The sequence below is a fragment of the Anolis carolinensis genome, unplaced genomic scaffold, assembly GCF_035594765.1.
Source record: "Anolis carolinensis isolate JA03-04 unplaced genomic scaffold, rAnoCar3.1.pri scaffold_12, whole genome shotgun sequence".
NCBI lineage: Eukaryota > Metazoa > Chordata > Lepidosauria > Squamata > Dactyloidae > Anolis > Anolis carolinensis.
Window position 1 is genome coordinate 6,951,246 of NW_026943823.1, and position 20,381 is coordinate 6,971,626.

The 20,381-nt window shown below is 39.1% G+C and overlaps 1 protein-coding gene across 2 annotated transcripts in view; it reads right to left on the reverse strand.

Annotated features, from left to right (window-relative positions):
• The window catches only part of tspan6 (tetraspanin 6), a 45,676-nt gene that overhangs the window by 23,589 nt on the left and 1,706 nt on the right, over positions 1–20,381 (reverse strand). For both annotated transcript variants that reach the window (XM_062963716.1, XM_062963715.1), the window contains exons 2-4: positions 11,944–12,132; positions 8,382–8,456; positions 8,127–8,225 (exon numbers count right to left, since the gene is read on the reverse strand). In XM_062963716.1, the coding sequence (XP_062819786.1) occupies positions 8,127–8,225; positions 8,382–8,456; positions 11,944–12,132 (363 nt within the window). The remainder of the gene's footprint in view (positions 1–8,126; positions 8,226–8,381; positions 8,457–11,943; positions 12,133–20,381) is intronic.

A 20,381-nucleotide genomic window follows, 5' to 3' on the forward strand; every position in this document is an offset into this window, starting at 1 on the left:
ATGCATTGTTGTTAATTTTGTGGGTCTGGATTGTGGTTTTGTGGTGTGATTGTGTTGTTACAACTGGGAGGAAAGGCTTTTGCGTTGTGTGGTCAAGTTTTGTATTTCTGGGGCATTTAGTTGTGTGCCAAGTTTCAAATTTCTGGGGCGTTTAGTTGTGTTGTTATAGTCACAATGCTTTGTTGTGAGTTTTGTGCATCCGGATTGTGGTTTTGTGGTGTGGTTGTGTTGTTACAACCAGGAGGCAAGGCTTTTGCGTTGTGTTGTCAAGTTTTGTATTTCTGGGGCGTTTAGTTGTGTTGTTATAGTCACGATGTATTGTTGTGAGTTTTATGGGTCCGGATTGTGGTTTTGTGGTGTGGTTGTGTTGTTACAACCGGAAGGCAAGGCTTTTGTGTTGTGTTGCCAAGTTTCGTATTTGTGGGATGTTTAGTTTTGTTGTTATAGTCACTGCACCCGCAACTTTATCCTTTTATATATATAGATAAGAAGAAGAAGAAGAAGAAGAAGAAGAAGAAGAAGAAGAAGAAGAAGAAGAAGAAGAAGAAGAAGTTGTTTATTTGTATCCTGCCACCATCTCCCCCGAAGGGGACTCGGGGCGGCTCACAGAAATATCAAATACAAAACAATAACAATGTAGAATACATCAATAAACAATAACATGCACCAGTTATTATATTTATTTTTTATATAATTTTTATTGAAAGATTTATTTAACAGAGGTAAAAAGGATTAAATTGGGGTACGGTGAGGGGGAAAAAGGGGGGAAGGGAGAAAGGGGTGTAAAAGGGGGGAGGTTTCTTGACTTCAACTCTTCTCCATTTTTGTTATCTTCCATTCTTTTGGTTTAAGTTATTGCGCCAAATTGCTATGTGTGTGTGTAAAGAAATCCTTGCAAAGTTGTTTGCAAAAGATCTCTGCAAAAGGGAGCTTTTTGCAGAGGCAAGCCACGCCTCAAACAATGTATTAGTTTGCTGGCAGATGGCTGGTTTTGACAGTTGGGATCTGAGCTTGCAGGAAGAGCACAGAAATAGACAGGCTCTCTGGCTACGGTCAAGTAGCAGTTTAAATATGCTATGCTGGATATATTTTGAATGCTGATTGATTAGTTATTGATTCTATGCAACTACAAGATTCTATGCATCTCAGGCCCGCCTTGTGGGAACAAGGGAGAGGGCCTTTTCTGCTGTGGCCCCCCGTTTGTGGAACTCACTGCCCATTGAGATCAGGCAAGCCCCCACTCTTTTAGCCTTTAGGAAAGACTTAAAAACATGGCTCTTCCGGTGTGCTTTCGGAGAGTAACTGTTATATACCTCCTTTGTTACTCCCCCCCAACATCTATCCTCTAGACTGTTTCACTATCTCATGTCCCTGTTCCCCATGGTTTTATTCTTATCTCTTTGTTCTGCCTCCATGCTTAATTAAATGAACTGGAAGGACTCATAGCACGAAGGACAGATTGGAGACTGTAGTTGTGAAACAAAATATTTTATTAATAGACAAAATTGATCTCTTTTCCTCTTGATGCCACTATGAAGTCTCTTGTGAGGAAAGAAATCTTTGAGTCTATGCAGTTCTGGATAGATATTGCCACAGAGTATAAAGTCTTGTTATGACTGGATTCTTTGTATCTTTGAGATGACTTCAATGCAGTGTTGTTGACATGGCTTTCTCTATTGCTGTAGTCTATGGCTTTTTAATCTAATCTGGGTACAGTTCCAACGTGACGTGAATTTCTGTGATCCTTTTACTTCCTACACTTCCTTCCAGTGCTTCACCAACTGACAAATTCTAACTGACAAAAATAACTGCCATTTCAGGCTGGCAGGAGCCAAGGCTAAGCTCCGCCCCTTTGGAACCTTAAAGAGACAGGGCAGCAGGTAATGTTTTGCCTGCTCGTGGCATGACACTCCCCACCTAAAACTTATCAATAAGTTTTACCCCCTTATTAATAACAAATAATACAAACTATCAACTAATCTAAAACAAACTATAACTGTTCTAACTCGTAGATTCATCATCCCTTGGACTTTCTCTGGTGTTTCATCCTTCAGCTCTCCTACAATCTCTGCAGATTGATCTGGATGAAATGGCGGGATGAAGTATGTGGTTGGCCTTCCAAAGTCCAACACTTTGATGACCTTGCGATCCTCCTTCATGTGGACTAAATCCTCTTCGGTCAAAGCTTACCTTTAATTCTGGAACATGGAAGGCAAACCTGTCCTCTGCGACGCTGCAACACCCGTTCAGGCCTCCCTGGACTGATACAAACTCTTGTCTCAACTCCAACACCTTTGCTCTCTGCTGAGCACTCTTTCGAAAGCTCCGCTCATCCTGGCACTGCTGCTTCACTCCATTTAGCTGTTGCTGCAGTTTGGTTACAACTGCTGCTATCTCCTTTAGCTTCTCCTCAGAATATGAAGGCTTTATTTGAAGATCAGCAACCTGCTGTTCTTTGACCAATAGCCTTTTACTAGATAACTGTTTCTGCTCTTTTAGCTGACCATGAGCTTCTTCAAGTTGATACTTTGTCTCCGAAGGTTTTTGAAGTTCTTGCTCATATACAGCAACTTCTCGGGGTTCTTTGGCAAGTTCAGCTCTTAATCGATTGGTGGTAGCCTGTGAGGTCATATATTCTGCTTGCAAATGATTACACATATCTGAGACATCAGAGTGGAAGTTTGTATGACTCACTATCATTTGTGATAATGCAGGATCACTTCCAGTGTTCTTGTGGCCATCTATATTATGCTCACTGTCCTTTTGAAGTTGTACTTGGCTATAATTTAGACAATTAATACTCTCTTTGTGATCAGCCATCCATTCTTCTTTGGTAACCTTTGCTGGTAGGGCGAAAATGTCAACACCAACATTGGTGGGTGGTTGCACTATTGGAGATATCATTGCAGCATCTATAGCTTGCTGTACAGACTCTTGAGCTTCCAGATGGTCAAAAGGTATATCTGATTCTACCCTCTGAGTTGAGGAATTGGTTTGAAATGCAGTCTGCGATGTGGACATATCTTCAATTTCATCTTCTTTTATGACAGACTTTGAAGCACTAGGCTGCTCTGAACTTCTGTTATCAGTATGATTACTTTCTTCATATTTGATGATATATAACTTGTCTGCTAAGTCCCTTCTTGGGTTTCTATAGAAGGTGTAATTTAAAATATCAAGTGGGACTGAGGACTGTTGCAAAGTTGGTTCAGAGTTAGTTTGGATCTGGGGTTTTTCTGAAACCCAACTAGCTGCTTTGGGATTGAGACTGAATGCAGTTGTTGGCATTGTGTAGTTTGACTGTATTGAGTCCTGTGTGTCTACTGGAAAACTGTGCTCCAACTTGGTTTGAGATATATCATGCAATGGAACTGCTGCTTGACTTGCTACTTCTGCATACGGCAAATAATGTTCTTTGGGTGCAGAAACCTCTATAATTTCTGGTTGTGATACAAAAGAATTATTTGCTACTGCACTTTCTCTTGTTAGCACAGGAGGGGCTGCAATATTGATAATTTGGGTATTTAAATAAGAATCCACTTTTGTGACAGGATCTTCTGTTGTAACATCTGGAGGGAATGTATTTCCTAAGAGACCTTGCTCTAGGACTGAGGCCTTTACTTGTAACACCTCAGCCTTTGCAACCTGTGCTAACGTTGCTAGAGCAGCTTCAGTTTTAACTTGACGGGCCTTATTTTCTGCATCCATACCTGCTTGCTTGGCGGCAGCTGCGGCATCCAGTTCTGCTTTCTCTGCAACAATTTGCTGTCTTTTCTTAAGAAACTCTATTTGTTTTACTGCGGCAGCTGCCTCGGCCCTAGCCTTTATGACCAGACTAAGGGATTGGCCAGAAGAACCACTATGAACAGAAGTCCCTCTTGTTCTTTCTGTTCTATGGGATGTGTGAGATGATCTTGATTTGCCTGCTAATGTACACACAGACCTGTTTGACTTTGTATCTGTGTCTTTACTAAACATGTGTTGCACTTGTTCTTCATCAACAGTTTCCATAAGGGAGGCAGGATCTTCTTCTGCCTGACCTTCTGATATTTTGTTAGATAAATCATTCATGATAGTATCAAATTCTAGTTCCCTTCTCTCTCTCTCTGACAACATTTCTTCCTTATTTATTAAAGATTCTGAAGTTTTCATATGCTCAAGCAAAGAGATTATATTATCTGAATATGTTATCCATTCACAGTATTGATGTTGTAATCTTTCCTTACAATCTAATATTTCTTTCTGCTGCCTGAAGCGATGGCTTGCTTGACTCATATCTAAAATTCTCTGCCATGACTTCTGATATTTAGGTTTCAAGGAATCTAGTTTATCTTGCCAGAAGGACAACATTTTTGAGGTAGGTTTAGATATCCTGCTCTTTTGTGAGGAAGAAGCAGACATCTTTAAGTCTTCTGAAGTTTGTGTCACTTTATATTAGACTGAATTGCTTTTGGACAGAAAGGACTGAATAGCCTATTCTCCGTTACTTTGGAATGTAGGTCTTTTATTCTCCTGTTGCTGTCCGTTACTAATAGTCCCTTAAATAAAGTGATCACTAACTTTTAAGATTCTCAGTCCTTTTACTGAGACTTAAAGCTTTTTAGACTTAAAAATAACTATTGTGGTCCTGAAAACCACATTTTCCTCCAAAAGGGCTTCCCTCAGGTTCCTTCAAAATGGCGCTGCCCTCTATGACTGCACTCTCTCTACAGTCAAAATGGCTGCTTAACTCCTTCTTCTTCTGAGGTAGTTTTCACTTCTCCTCAGGAAGGTCAAAAGAAAGAAATCAACTGCTACTTGGGAAGCTTAAAGAAAATACACTTTTACTGGGGAAGCTCAAAGGAAAATAAATTCACTTTTATTCAGGAAGCTTGAAGGAAAGAAATTCACTTTTACTTGGGAAGGTCAAAGGAAAGAAATTCACTTTTACTTGGGAAGGTCAAAGGAAAGAAATTCACTTTTACTTGGGAAGGTCAAAGGAAAGAAATTCACTTTTCCACAGAAATTCACTTTAAGAAATTCACTTTTACTGGGGAAGCTCAAAGGAAAGAAATTCACTTCTCCACAGAAATTCACTGTTCTGCCTCCATGCTTAATTAAATGAACTGGAAGGACTCATAGCACGAAGGACAGATTGGAGACTGTAGTTGTGAAACAAAATATTTTATTAATAGACAAAATTGATCTCTTTTCCTCTTGATGCCACTATGAAGTCTCTTGTGAGGAAAGAAATCTTTGAGTCTATGCAGTTCTGGATAGATATTGCCACAGAGTATAAAGTCTTGTTATGACTGGATTCTTTGTATCTTTGAGATGACTTCAATGCAGTGTTGTTGACATGGCTTTCTCTATTGCTGTAGTCTATGGCTTTTTAATCTAATCTGGGTACAGTTCCAACGTGACGTGAATTTCTGTGATCCTTTTACTTCCTACACTTCCTTCCAGTGCTTCACCAACTGACAAATTCTAACTGACAAAAATAACTGCCATTTCAGGCTGGCAGGAGCCAAGGCTAAGCTCCGCCCCTTTGGAACCTTAAAGAGACAGGGCAGCAGGTAATGTTTTGCCTGCTCGTGGCATGACACTCTTCTTACCCCGAGTTTTAACTTTGTGTCCATGCGGCCCGCCCTTGTTATGTTATGTTGCTTTTGCTTTTGATTTTGTTCTGTACTGTGCATTGTTATTTTGTATTGTTTAATTGTATTTTGATATGTTGTTTTTATATTTTGTTATATTGTACTGTCTTGGGCATGGCCCCATGTAAGCTGCCCCGAGTCCCCGTTGGGGAGATGGTGGTGGGGTATAAATAAAGTTTTTTTATTATTATTATTATTATTATTATTATTATTATTATTATTATTAGGGACATTGTACGATTGCTGAACTGTTTATTTGACTTCAACTCAACAAGTAAAGTTTCCTTTTGTTCTTTTAATTCCTCTGCCTGGTCTGAGTCTTTTGCACATGGTGTTAACTGGACGCTGCTGGTTCCGCTATATACACACCTTCTAACATAAGTCCTGTCTTATTTTCCTTGTGTAGCAGCCATGAGGTTTTTTTCTTATACAGTAGAGTCTCACTTATCCAACATAAACAGGACGGCAGAACGTTGGATAAGTGAATATGTTGGATAATAAGGAGGGATTAAGGAAAAGCCTATAAAACATCAAATTAGGTTATGATTTTACAAATTAAGCACCAAAACATCATGTTATAAAACAAATTTGACAGAAAAAGTAGTTCAATATGCATTAATGCTAAGTAGTAATTACTGTATTTACGAATTTAGCACCAAAATATCATGATGTATTGAAAACATTGACTACAAAAATGCGTTGGATAATCCAGAACGTTGGATAAGCGAGTGTTGGATAAGTGAGACTCTACTGTATTAATATTGGTATCTTTTCTTATTTCAGCCAATCTTTGACTGGTTTCCAGTTGGTGGCATTTCTTGATTTATTTTCGACCTTTGATAACAAGTAGGTTAAATGATCCATATTCATAATGTCCACTATTTTTGTTATCCATTTGTTTTTGTCTGGGATGATTTTTTGTCTCCATACTTTTGCGTATACTAGTCTGGCAGCTGTCGTTAGATATGTGAAAATTTTATCTTCATTTTTTGACCATTCTAAATTTACCATTCCCAGTAGGAAGGCTTCTGGCGCTAGCGGTAGATTTACTTTTAGGATTTTTTGGCAAGCGCTGTGTATTGTTTTCTAGTAGGTTCTTGTCTTCTCGCATGTCCACCACATATGAAAATATGTTCCTTCAATTTTCCGCATTTCCAGCACTTATTATTTTTGTCCTTGGAATATTTTGCTATTTGATCTGGTGTCAAGTGCCAGCGATACATCATTTTAAGCCAATTCTCTCGGAGTTCATTTGCGTAGGTGTATTTCAATTTCTTTTTCCAAATTTGTTCCCATTCGCTGAGCATAATTGTTCTGCCTATATTTTTAGCCCATTTTATCATACATGGCTTAATGTAGTCTACATTAAGCAGTTATAATATTAAAACATTGACCAGAAGAATGAAACACTTACTAAAAACACAGAATTAAAAACAGTGAGTGCGAAGAGGCGTGTGTGAATTTGTGAAACCTGTGACAAGGAGGAATCCTTTTTGATCCCACCACTTGCTTCCAATTGTAAACAACTTTTCAAATATGGAGAGAAGATATGTTTGGAGTATATATATATCAGGAGGATTTGGAGGGTAAGGAAGGATAACAAAACTGATGAACTTATATGAGGAAATATGGTAACTTATATAGGAAAGTACGGTAACTGCCACCAACGTGAGGTAATGTCTTTTAAAGTAGGTGATGAATAGTCAATGGTAATGGCTTTCCCTCAGGCTCAGAGTGAGGCAAGGAGACTGATCTTTATAAACAACAAAATTCAAGTTTATTTGTACATAAGCGTGTGGTTCCAATATATAGATGTTTCAGGATCTTAAGTTACAGTGTAGTCTTGCTTGAATGAATATTTCTTAAACAACTTCTCTCAGAATGTAATAGATTAAACTCCCGGTCAGCTTATATCTTCAGCCTTTCCCTGAATGACACTAAGCTACCGTCTGCCTGTATGAACAAGCCTCAATTTCCTAATTTTCCAAGCTTTTAAAGAGTAGCTTCTATCCAGCTAACTTCAATAGCTCCTACTTCTTCAGAAGTCTAACAGCAACTGTTTTTTTTCAAAAGGGTAAGCTTTAACTGCCAACTAAGCCACGCCACCTTCTTCTCCAAGGAGAGGCTACGTTGCTATGGCAACCTGCTGTACACTGCTTCCACAGGCTTCTATGTGAGACCTGCCTTCATTAATACATAACTCCCTTTTTTTCTTTTAATAAACAAATAAAATCATATCAATAATTCCCATCAACTCATAACATCCTTACAGTGAGGTTCCTACAAACTGTTTCCCACAAAGGTGTGATGGACAACATGCCACAGAGAGCCATGGACTCTGCTTAGAGACGCTCATCTGATGCTTAACTTAGTTGTCCTTTAGATGCTGCAATTGCTGACATAGCAATTAACTGAAAAAAATCTGATATAATGAAACCACACTGGCCTCCCAACAGTGATCCCATGAAGAAGAGACAAACATCAGCTCACCATGCTCTGGATAGTATCAACGGCATTACTGCGTTCATCTTTGGTCCCATTGTACTTCTCCACAGCAACCTCATAGTTTTTCCTGAAGCTGTCTTTAATCTGCAAATGGGGGAGGAAAAAGAATTAGATTCCAATAGGACTACTTTCACAAGGCTTTGTATTAATCTGTGTTTTTTTAAAAAATAATATTTTTGTAGTCGTTTGTGGCATATCGATGTTCTCGACTCCATTTTACAAACCCACATGGAAACTCACCTCATGCCTGAAGACAAAGCCCACAATGGCAGCCACCAGGACAATCAGGAAGACGAGAGTTAAGAACATGGCATACTGTGGACAAGAAGGAAACATTTGCATCACCTTCCAGCAATTGTTATCAGCCATTGGCACTATAGATATTTGGGGCTTCAGCTCCTGGAATCACGCTGGAAAAAGCCTCTGGGATCCAAAGTCCAAAACATGCAAAATTTGAAATTCATTGCAACAGTTTAAAAGATAGATATAGGACAACCGTGAGTCACCATAATGGCCCAAAAGTTGTAAAATGAATGGCAATGTTGTAATTCAGACTTATGATAACGTAACTGCGTCTCTATTGATTTGTACCGTGTGCCCTTGGTAACCCCGAGGTTCTGGTTCCTGCTATGGATATCAAAATGCAAGGATGTTAAAGTCCCATTATATACAATGACATTGCAAAAAAATGTTCCTTACTGTTACATTAAAAAGTAAAATCAAGGTTTATTTTTTGCATTTACTTGGCAGACGGATATTTTGAAGCCATTGATGTTGGAATCCAAAGATGTAGAACCCATGGATGTAGTAGGTCAAGTGAGTACTGTATATACTCGAGTATAAGCCTAATTTTTCAGCCCTCTTTTTAAGACTGAAAAAGCCCCCCTCAGCTTATACTCGGGTGAGGGTCCTGGTTAGCTTATATTTGGGTCAGCTTATACTCGAGAATATATGGTACATTTGTTATTTTTCTCTTTTATTATTGGTCTTATTACATTTATTATTTTTCTCTATTATTGTTGCTACTACAGTAGAGTCTCACTTATCCAAGCTTCGCTTATCCAAGGTTCTGGATAATCCAAGCCATTTTTGTAGTCAATGTTTTCAATATATCGTGATATTTTGGTGCTAAATTCATAAATACAGTAATTACAACATAACATTCTTGCGTATTGAACTACTTTATCCACCAAATTTGTTGCTTAACATGATGTTTTGGTGCTTAATTTGTAAAATCATAACCTAATTTGATATTTAATAGGCTTTTCCTTAATCCCTCCTTATTATCCAAGATATTCGCTTATCCAAGCTTCTGCCAGCCCGTTTAGCTTGGATAAGTGAGACTCTACTGTATTACATTTATTTTACTCTATTTTTATTATTAATAATACATTTATTATTTCACTCTGATATTATTATTATTGCATTTATTATTTTACTCTATTATTACATGTATTATTTTACTCTATTATTATTAAAAGGATACATGAGCACATTTACATTGAAGAAGATGAGAATAATGATTTGATCAGAGTTGGACAGTCTTATCTAAAATTTGAGCTTTATGTAAATATTCCAAAACATTTAACCTACTGATGCCTCAATTAATGTAATTTTATTGATATCTATTTTTATTTCTGAAATTTACCACTCTTGGCTTAAACTTGAGTCAATGTGTTCCCAGGTTTTTTTGTGGTAAAATTAGATGCCTCAGCTTATATTCGGGCTGGCTTATGCTCAAGTATATACGGGTAGGTTTCGGGGGAAACTAAAGTCGGAAAGAAAATTAATAACAAATTATACAATAAATTGCTGGAATGGGGAACTGAGATGGAAGAAGTTAAGAATCCGATGGTGAATTGGGCAAAAAACATAGGTAGATCAATTCTGCTGTCAGAATGGACTGAGATTTGGACAAGAAGAATGAAGTTTACTTATGCTATGGACCTAAAAGAAAACTGTTTAAAAATGATTCACAGATGGTATCTGACCCCAAAAAAGCTAAGTGTAATGTATAAACAAGCCAACGATAAATTATGGAAATGTAAGACTAAGCAGGGTACATTTTACCATTGCTGGTGGACTTGTAATAAAGCAAAAGAATTTTGGAATATGGTGCATGGGGAAAGTCAGAAAATTCTAAAAATGAATTATTCTATTAAACCAGAAATTTATCTTTTGGGTATTTTGGACAAAGAAATTTTTCAGGATATCAATAAAGAAAAATTAGTGATATTTCTAACAACGGCGGCGAGAATGGTCTTTGTAAAGTTGTGGAAGATGGAGAAGATACCGGATAGAGAAGACTGGTTAAACAAAGTATGGGAGATAAAAAACATGGACCAGGTAACATTTTTATTGCAAGAAAACACTGGCAAGGCCGTAAAGAAGACTTACATTATGGCCATACAATTGTACCAGGAGTTTCTCCATTTCCTCTTAAGCCTGCGGACAAACTTTGCCCGAAACAAATAACGCCTGACATTTACCTGTTCGGCTCAACTTTCGCACAATTCCTTATCAAGCGTTTACACAGAAGCCACACCTTTAGGAGTGCATCACTGGACTATGACACCAGCAATGAATCACAGAAATATATCCGGGCTAGAAAAATACATCAAGGCTGAACTTGTGTAGGCAAATCATAACAGTAGCCAAGGCTTCAAGAAGCCACTTTGCACTAGGACTATATTTGCCATGGGGAAGATAAAGGCAATATAATAATCTATATATATAAAAGGTAATGAAATTTCAGCCTAGGACAAAACAACGAAACTACACAACCCAGAAACACTAAACTTGGCAGCACAACCCCTCATCCATGCCTCTACGTTCATACAACAACAAAAAAGAAAAATAAAGTCCTAATTAGAGGGAGAGGAATAATTTTTTTAATCCAATTGCTGCCAGTTAGAAAGCAACCCACTCAGCCCAGGGCACAGGCAGAGTTAGGCCTCATTTAGGCCTCTTCCACACTGCCTATACAATACAGATTATCTGATTTTAATTGGATTATATGGCAGTGTAGATTCAAGGCCCTTCCACACAGCTGTATAACTCAGAATGCCAAGGCAGATAATCCACAGTATCTGCTTTGAACTGGATTATCTTGAGTCCCCACTGCCATATAATCCAGTTCAGTGTGGATTTTATACAGTTGTGTAGAAGGGGCCACATATAATCCTGTTCTAAGCAAATAATACAAAAATATAAATATAATATATAAAAATTACAGTGGTATAATAATACAGAACAATATAATCTCTAAGATCAGGACAGTAAATAAAGAACCACACTCTGAAAACAGGGGAATTCCAGACAGGAAACAATCAGGGCCACCTAACACCTCCCAACAAAGGAGTCCCCAAGGAGGAAACAACCAGGATTTGAAGCTGCAAGGCCATTCGATGCTAATCAAGGTGACTAATTACAACAGTCGTACTTGCTTCCACAAATAAAAACCCACTCAGGACTATGCCACAGCAACACGTGGCCGGGCACAGCTAGTCTTATAATATAATCTTATGTGCCAAGATTCAGTTGAAATGGGTAAATTGCACAAAAGGCAAAGCAGACAAGGAGGAAACCTAGAGAAAAAAAGAGTGCAAGCCATTCTGTTTGCTTTGTAAACTCCTTTTTTTTGTGATTCTACTTTTTATGGAGTCCGGTTGAAGCATCTTCTGCAGTTTGCTGTAAACATTGCAGATTGCTGCTAACATATGTGTCTAAATGGGTGGCATTCAGAAACTTTTGTTGCCAAACCTTTGGTAAAGGCATGCACAGGGTTTGCTTGGGCACTTACCAGTTTGAGCATCCATGTGCTGCCGCGGCACGTGGCAAAGCAGCCGAACGTCCCCAGGAGGATGACAACCGTGCCCGTGGCAATGAGGACATAGGGGACGTTGGTGGCCTTCTCATTGAGTAGGGAGAAGTACACCTCCAGGCTCACTTTCCCCCAGATGCCAACGGCCAGAAGGATAATGCCCGAGAACTGGAGAACAAGGGAGGAAAAAGAGCGCCATCAGGGAAAGCTTCCTCTGGTTGTCAACAACGTCCCTACGTTACCTTGCTTCCCTTTCATTTTTTGCTTCCAAAACAATACGTTGTGTCAGCGGTTCCCAAACTGTATTACAGGTTCCACAAAAGCACTGCAAGGGTTCCAGGAAAAAAATTAAAACAAAACTCAGTCTGTGCCAGAGTATGACGATGTTATTAAAATTAATTGTTGCACTTCTTTAAAAATGAAATGTGTGCCACTGAATGGCTTTTGGGTAGGACTGGTGGATGTACATAGCCATCAGGTTTTTCCAGGTTACACGTTGTACCCTGTCTTGAGTCATCAGGAAAGGCTGGTAATAAATACTAGTAAGTAAGTAAGTAATAATCTATATATATAAATGAGTGATGACATCATGGCGACCAACAAAAAAAACAAAACTACAGGCCCCCCAACCTCGAAATTTGACAACACAACCCATCATCCACGCCTCTAGGTTGATACAACCAAAAGAAAAGAAAAGTCCTAAAGAAATAATTGTTTTTATCCAATTGCTGCCAGTTAGAGGACTAATCTCTGCCCACTTGGTCTCCTAGCAACCCACTCAGCCCAGGGGACAGGCCGAGTTAGGCCTCACTTAGGCCTCTTCCACAGATTATCTAATTTGCACTGGATTATATGGCAGTGTAGACTCAAGGCCCTTCCACACAGCTATATAACCCATTTATAATGGATTTAATGTCAGGGGAAAACCTTTACCCTTTACCTTAACTACCACCAGTTCCTCAATACTTTATTTCCCATACCACCAGATTTCGTCACAGCAATGCGTGGCCGGGCACAGCTAGTAATAATATAATAATAATTTTATTCTTATACCCCGCCCCATCTCCCCGAAGGGACTCGGGGCAGCTTACATGGGGCCAAGCCCGGTCATCAACAATATAAAAACAAGCAGTAAAACAAATCAAACAACAATAAAACAAATTATAAAAACACATACAATACATAATGATAAAATCATGGATAAGTAACTTTGAAGTAAGTAACTTTATTTTTCTATCCCGCCACCATCTCCCAACAGGGACTCGGGGTGGCTAACATAGGACAAAGGCCTGAAAGCAAGTACAACAATACTACTACTATTATTATTATTATTATTATTATTATTATTATTAATTATTTATTAGCGACATTGATATCCCGCCCTTCTCACCCCGAAGGGGACTCAGGGCGGCTTACAAGTTATATGTACATACAGTATATTATATTATTAGCATAGCACAATATAAGCATTATATATTACTATACTGTACTATACCACTATATTGCAATATTATTAGTAATATTACATGTAATATAAATATACAATTAGAATAGTGTATTATTTTTATTATATTGTATTATTTATTTATTAGGGACATTTATATCCTGCCCTTCTCACCCCGAAGGGGACTCAAGGCAGCTTACAAGTTGTATGTACATACAGTATATTATATTATTAGCATAGCACAATATAAACATTATATATTACTATACTGTACTATACCACTATATTGCAATATTATTAGTAATATGACATGTAATATAAATATACAAATATAATAGTGTATTATTATTAACAGGTACCGCTCCGGTGGGAAGGTAACGGCGCTCCATGCAGTCATGCCGGCCACATGACCTTGGAGGTGTCTATGGACAACGCCGGCTCTTTGGCTTAGAAATGGAAATGAGCACCAACCCCCAGAGTCAGTCACGACTGGACTTAACGTCAGGGGAAACCCATTATTATTATTATTATTATTATTATTATTATTATTATTATTATTATTATTATTATATTGTATTATTTGTTTATTAATGACATTTATATCCACCCTTCTCACCCCGAAGGGGACTCAGAGTGGCTTACAAGTTATATGTACATACAATAAATTATATTATTAGCATAGCACAATATAAGCATTACATATTACTATATTGTACTATACCACTATATTGCGATATTATTAGTAATATTGCATGTATTATTATTATTATTATTATTATTATTATTATTATTATTATTATTATTATTTATACCAAAACATGCTAACTAGAAAGGCTATCCAAGCACTGTTCCCCTTCACATATTGATGTGATTCAGGCTTTTCAGGTTATATTTGTTGTATCAGGAGAGGCAGGCAACAAAATACAAATTGTGTTGTCGAAGGCTTTCATGGCCGGAATCACTAGGTTGCTGTGAGTTTTCCGAGCTGTATGGCCATGTTCCAGAAGCATTCTCTCCTGACGTTTTGCCCACATCTATGGCAGGCATCCTCAGAAGTCAGGAGGTCTAAGTAAGCACTGCACAAATATACAAGAAATAACATTTTCAAAGAAGGAACAGGATATTTTTTTTCAAATATTGTTACATAGTTGGATGTTATCATGCACAAGGCTATTCAAAACTATTTTAAGTACAAAAAATGAAACACTGTATTTCTGCTAGGTACCCAATTGGTTTGCTGTAACAAAATAAATGATTCTCATTGTATCCATAATATTTTCTTGGACCACAATAAGGGTGGGTGGTTACATTTGAAATGTTTCCACTTTCACTACAAAACACTCAGGCAAGAGGAGTAGATGAGAGGAGGCTGAACTCTGTGGGTTCGCAGTGCTTAGGGACAGAGTTCAGGTTCCTCAAGGAAAATCAAGTCTTCTGGAGGGTTCTAGGATCGGAAAATGTTTGGGAAGCCCTGCTTGGAATTTTCCTCAACATGAAGGAGATCTGGGTTGCTGAGAGTTTTCTGGGCTGTTTGGTCATGTTCCAGAAGCATTCTCTCCTGACATTTCTCCCACATCTATGGCAGACATCCTCAGAGGTTATGAGGTCTGTTGGAAACTAAAGCAATGGGGTTTATATATTTGTGGAATAATGTCCAGGGTGGGAGAAAGAACTCTTGTCTATTGGAGGCAAGTGTGAATGTTGCAGTTGGCTTCCTTGATTGGCACTGAATAGCTTTGCAGCTTCAAAGCCTGGCTGCTTGCTGCCCAGGGGGACTCCTTGTCCCACCCTGGGCATCATTCCACAGATATAGAAACCCCACTTGCCTAGTTTCCAACAAGCCTCACAAATAATAATAATAATAATAATAATAATAATAATAATAATACATCACACAGTCCTAGACACTTGGGAAGTGTTCGACTTGTGATTTTGTGATATGAAATCCAGCATATCTATCTTGTTTGCTGTGTCATACAATAATAATAATAATACAAAGTTCTGGAACACAACACACCAGACATCACAGTTGTGGAAAAGAAAAAGGTTTGGATCATTGAAAAACTCAGCCACTATCAGGACCTCAAGATTGAACTTCAAAGACTCTGGCAGAAACCAGTGCAAGTGGTCCTGGTGGTGATGGGCACACTGGGTGCCGTGCCAAAAGATCTCAGCCGGCATTTGGAAACAATAGACATTGACAAAATTATGATCTGCCAACTGCAAAAGGCCACCCGACTGGGATCTGCACGCATCATCCGAAAATACATCAAATAGTCCTAGACATTTGGGCGATAATTCAACTTGTGATTTCATGAAATGAAATCCAGCATGTCTATCTTGTTTGCTGTGTCATACAATAAAATAAAAATAATAATAAAATAAAAATAAAAATTATGATCTGTCAACTGCAAAAGGCCACCCTAACTGGGATCTGCGCGCATCATCCGAAAATACATCACACAGTCCTAGACACTTGGGAAGTGTTCGACTTGTGATTTTGTGATACGAAATCCAGCATATCTATCTTGTTTGCTGTGTCATACAATGTCGTTGTGTCGATAATAATAATAATTTTATTTTTCTATCCTGCCCCATCATTGGCCACCTTGATTAGCATTGAATAGCCTTGCAGTTTCAAAGCCTGGCTGCTTCCTGCCTGGGGAAATCCTTGGTTGGGAGGTGTTAGCTGGCCCTGATTGTTTCCTGTCTGGAATTCGCTTGCCTAGTTTGCGACAGACCTCACAACCTCTGAGGATGCCTGCCATAGATGTGGGTGAAACATCAGGAGACAATGCATCTGGAATATGGCCATACAGCCTGGGAAATTCACAGCAACCCAGTGATTCAGACAAAACAAGAAAGGTATCTTTCTGGGCTCAAGCCCATACTTGTTGTCACTTGAAAGGAGAGAAAGCACATCATTCTAAGGCAGGGGTCCCCAAACTAAGGCCCGGGGGCTGGATGCGGCCCTCCAAAGCCATTTACCTGGCTCCCGCCCTCTGTTTTAGACTTAGGCTCTCCCAAAGTCTGAAATGACTTGAAGGCACAACAACAACAACAATCCTACTTGATTATCTCATTGGCCAGAAGTAGGCCCACGCTTTCCACTGAAATCCTGATAAGTTTACAGTATGTGGGTTAAAATTATTTTTATTTTTAAATATTGTATTGGTTTTTTTTTTCATTTACCAATATTGTAAATGAATGATATGGTAATAATATAATATATTGTAATAAAAAATATTGTGTATACATATAATATTGATAATCAATATTATAATGTAATACAATATAATATTTATTTATTTATTTATTTATTACAGTATATTTACTCCCACCCTTCTCACCCAATAGGGGACTCTGGGAGGCTAATAATAATAATAATAATAATAATAATAATAATAATAATAATAATAATAATAATACAATATAATAATATTGTATAATATAATAATATTAATTATATATTATATATTAAATGTAATATTACTAATACAGTAGAGTCTCACTTATCCAAGCCTCGCTTATCAAGCTTCTGGATTATCCAAGCCATTTTTGTAGTCAATGTTTTCAATATATCGTGATATTTTGGTGCTAAATTCGTAAATACAGTAATTACAACATAACATTACTGCGTATTGAACTGCTTTTTCTGTCAAATTTGTTGTATAACATGATGTTTTGGTGCTTAATTTGTAAAATCATAACCTAATTTGATGTTTAATAGGCTTTTCCTTAATCCCTCCTTATTATCCAAGATATTTGCTTATCCAAGCTTCTGCCGGCCCATTTATGTTGGATAAGCGAGACTCTACTGTATATTATATTATTTAAAATGATACAAAAATATCTATATATATAAAAGAGTGATGGCATCAGGGCAGCGGACAAAACAACAAAACTACAAGCTCCTCAACCTCGAAATTTGACAACACAACCCATCACCCATGGCTCTAGGTTGATACAACAAAAAGAAAAGAAAAATAAAGTCCTAATTACAGGGAGAGGAATAATAGTTTTTATCCAATTGCTGCCAGTTTGAAGGCTAAGCTCCGCCCACTTGGTCTCCTAGCAACCTACTCAGCCCAAGGGACAGGCACAGTTAGGCCTCACTTAGGCCTCTTCCACAGCTTATCAGATTTTAACTGGATTATATGGCAGTGTAGACTCAAGGCCCTTCCACACAGCTATATAACCCATTTAGAATCTTATATTATCTGCTTTGAACTGGATTATTTTGACTGCACATTGCCGTATAATCCACTTCAGTGTGCATACTAAACATAAAGACAACCATACAACAGACATTCAATACCACCACTACCTCAACAATTTCTCACCAACACCACCAGACAATGCACAGCAACGCGTGGCCGGGCACAGCTAGTTATATTATAAAACTGAGGGTGGGGGCCAGGTAAACAACCTTGGAGAGCTGCATCCGGCCCCCGGGCCTTAGTTTGGGGACCCCTGATCTAGATAGTCTCATAGGACCACAGATAAGGAAAGGGATCCTCAAAGACCATCTAGACCAGGGGTCCTCAAACTTTTAAAGCAGGGGGCCGGTCCACAATCCTTCGGACTGTTGAGGGGCCGAATTATCATTTGAGGAAAAAAACCGAACAAATTCCTATGCACACTGCACATATCTTATTTGTAGTGCAAAACAACAACAATAACAATGAAAGAACAATACAATATTTTAAAATGAAAATAATTTTAACCAACATAAACTTATCAGGATTTCAATAGGAAGTGTGGGCCTGCTTCTGGCCAATGAGATAGTCAGGTTAATTAGGATTGTTGTTGTTGTTGTTGTTGTGTGTCTTCAAGTCATTTCAGACTTTGGGCGAGCCCAAGTCCAGAATTATTTATTTAAGTCCAAAATCATTTACTACATTTATTTACTACATTTATATCCCACCCTTCTCACCCCGAAGGGAACTCAGAGCAGCTGTATGTACATACAATATATTATATTATTAGCATAGCACAATATTAGCATTCTACTATATTGAACTATACCACTATACTGTAATATTATATGTAATATATAACATATAATTAATATTATTATATGATATTATTGTTAGTTTTGTATTGTATAAAATGATAATATTATTATCAATATTATATGTATATACAATATATTATATTATTAAAACTGATATAAAAATATTATATTATAAATGAAGGCGGGGGCCAGGTAAATTACCTTGGAGGGCCGCATCCGGCCCCCGGGCCTTAGTTTGGGGACCCCTGATCTAGATGGTCTCATATGACCATAGACAAAGAAAGTGACCTCCAGAAGCCACCTTGATGGTCTCCTAAGGCTGTAGCTAAGCAAAGAGACCTCCAAAGACCAGGTAGACTTAGGTCAACCCTAAGCCTAAAGTTTAGGACAGGGGCCAGGTCAATGACCTTGGAGGGCTGCATCCGGCCCCCGGGCCTTAGTTTGGGGACCCCTGATCTAGATGGTCTCAAATGACCATAGATAAAAGAAAGTGACCTCCAGAAGCCACCTAGATGGTCTCCTAAGGCTGTAGCTAAGCAAAGAGGCCTCCAAAGACCAGGTAGACTTAGATCAACCCTAAGCCTAAAGTTTAGGACAGGGGCCAGGTCAATGACCTTGGAGGGCTGCATCCGGCCCCCGGGCCTTAGTTTGGGGACCCCTGATCTAGATGGTCTCATATGACCATAGATAAGGAAAGTGACCTCCAGAAGCCACCTAGATGGTCTCCTAAGGCTGTAGCTAAGCAAAGAGACCTCCAAAGACCAGGTAGACTTAGGTCAACCCTAAGCCTAAAGTTTAGGACAGGGGCCAGGTCAATGACCTTGGAGGGCTGCATCCGGCCCCCGGGCCTTAGTTTGGGGACCCCTGATCTAGATGGTCTCAAATGACCATAGATAAAAGAAAGTGACCTCCAGAAGCCACCTAGATGGTCTCCTAAGGCTGTAGCTAAGCAAAGAGGCCTCCAAAGACCAGGTAGACTTAGATCAACCCTAAGCCTAAAGTTTAGGACAGGGGCCAGGTCAATGACCTTGGAGGGCTGCATCCGGCCCCCGGGCCTTAGTTTGGGGACCCCTGATCTAGATGGTCTCATATGACCATAGATAAGGAAAGTGACCTCCAGAAGCCACCTAGATGGTCTCCTAAGGCTGTAGCTAAGCAAAGAGACCTCCAAAGACCAGGTAGACTTAGGTCAACCCTAAGCCTAAAGTTTAGGACAGGGGCCAGGTCAATGACCTTGGAGGGCTGCATCCGGCCCCCGGGCCTTAGTTTGGGGACCCCTGATCTAGATGGTCTCATATGACCATAGACAAAGAAAGTGACCTCCAGAAGCCACCTTGATGGTCTCCTAAGGCTGTAGCTAAGCAAAGAGACCTCCAAAGACCAGGTAGACTTAGGTCAACTCTAAGCCTAAAGTTTAGGACAGGGGCCAGGTCAATGACCTTGGAGGGCTGCATCCGGCCCCCGGGCCTTAGTTTGGGGACCCCTGATCTAGATGGTCTCAAATGACCATAGATAAAAGAAAGTGACCTCCAGAAGCCACCTAGATGGTCTCCTAAGGCTGTAGCTAAGCAAAGAGGCCTCCAAAGACCAGGTAGACTTAGATCAACCCTAAGCCTAAAGTTTAGGACAGGGGCCAGGTCAATGACCTTGGAGGGCTGCATCCGGCCCCCGGGCCTTAGTTTGGGGACCCCTGATCTAGATGGTCTCATATGACCATAGACAAAGAAAGTGACCTCCAGAAGCCACCTTGATGGTCTCCTAAGGCTGTAGCTAAGCAAAGAGACCTCCAAAGACCAGGTAGACTTAGGTCAACCCTAAGCCTAAAGTTTAGGACAGGGGCCAGGTCAATGACCTTGGAGGGCTGCATCCGGCCCCCGGGCCTTAGTTTGGGGACCCCTGATCTAGATGGTCTCATATGACCATAGATAAAGAAAGTGACCTCCAGAAGCCACCTAG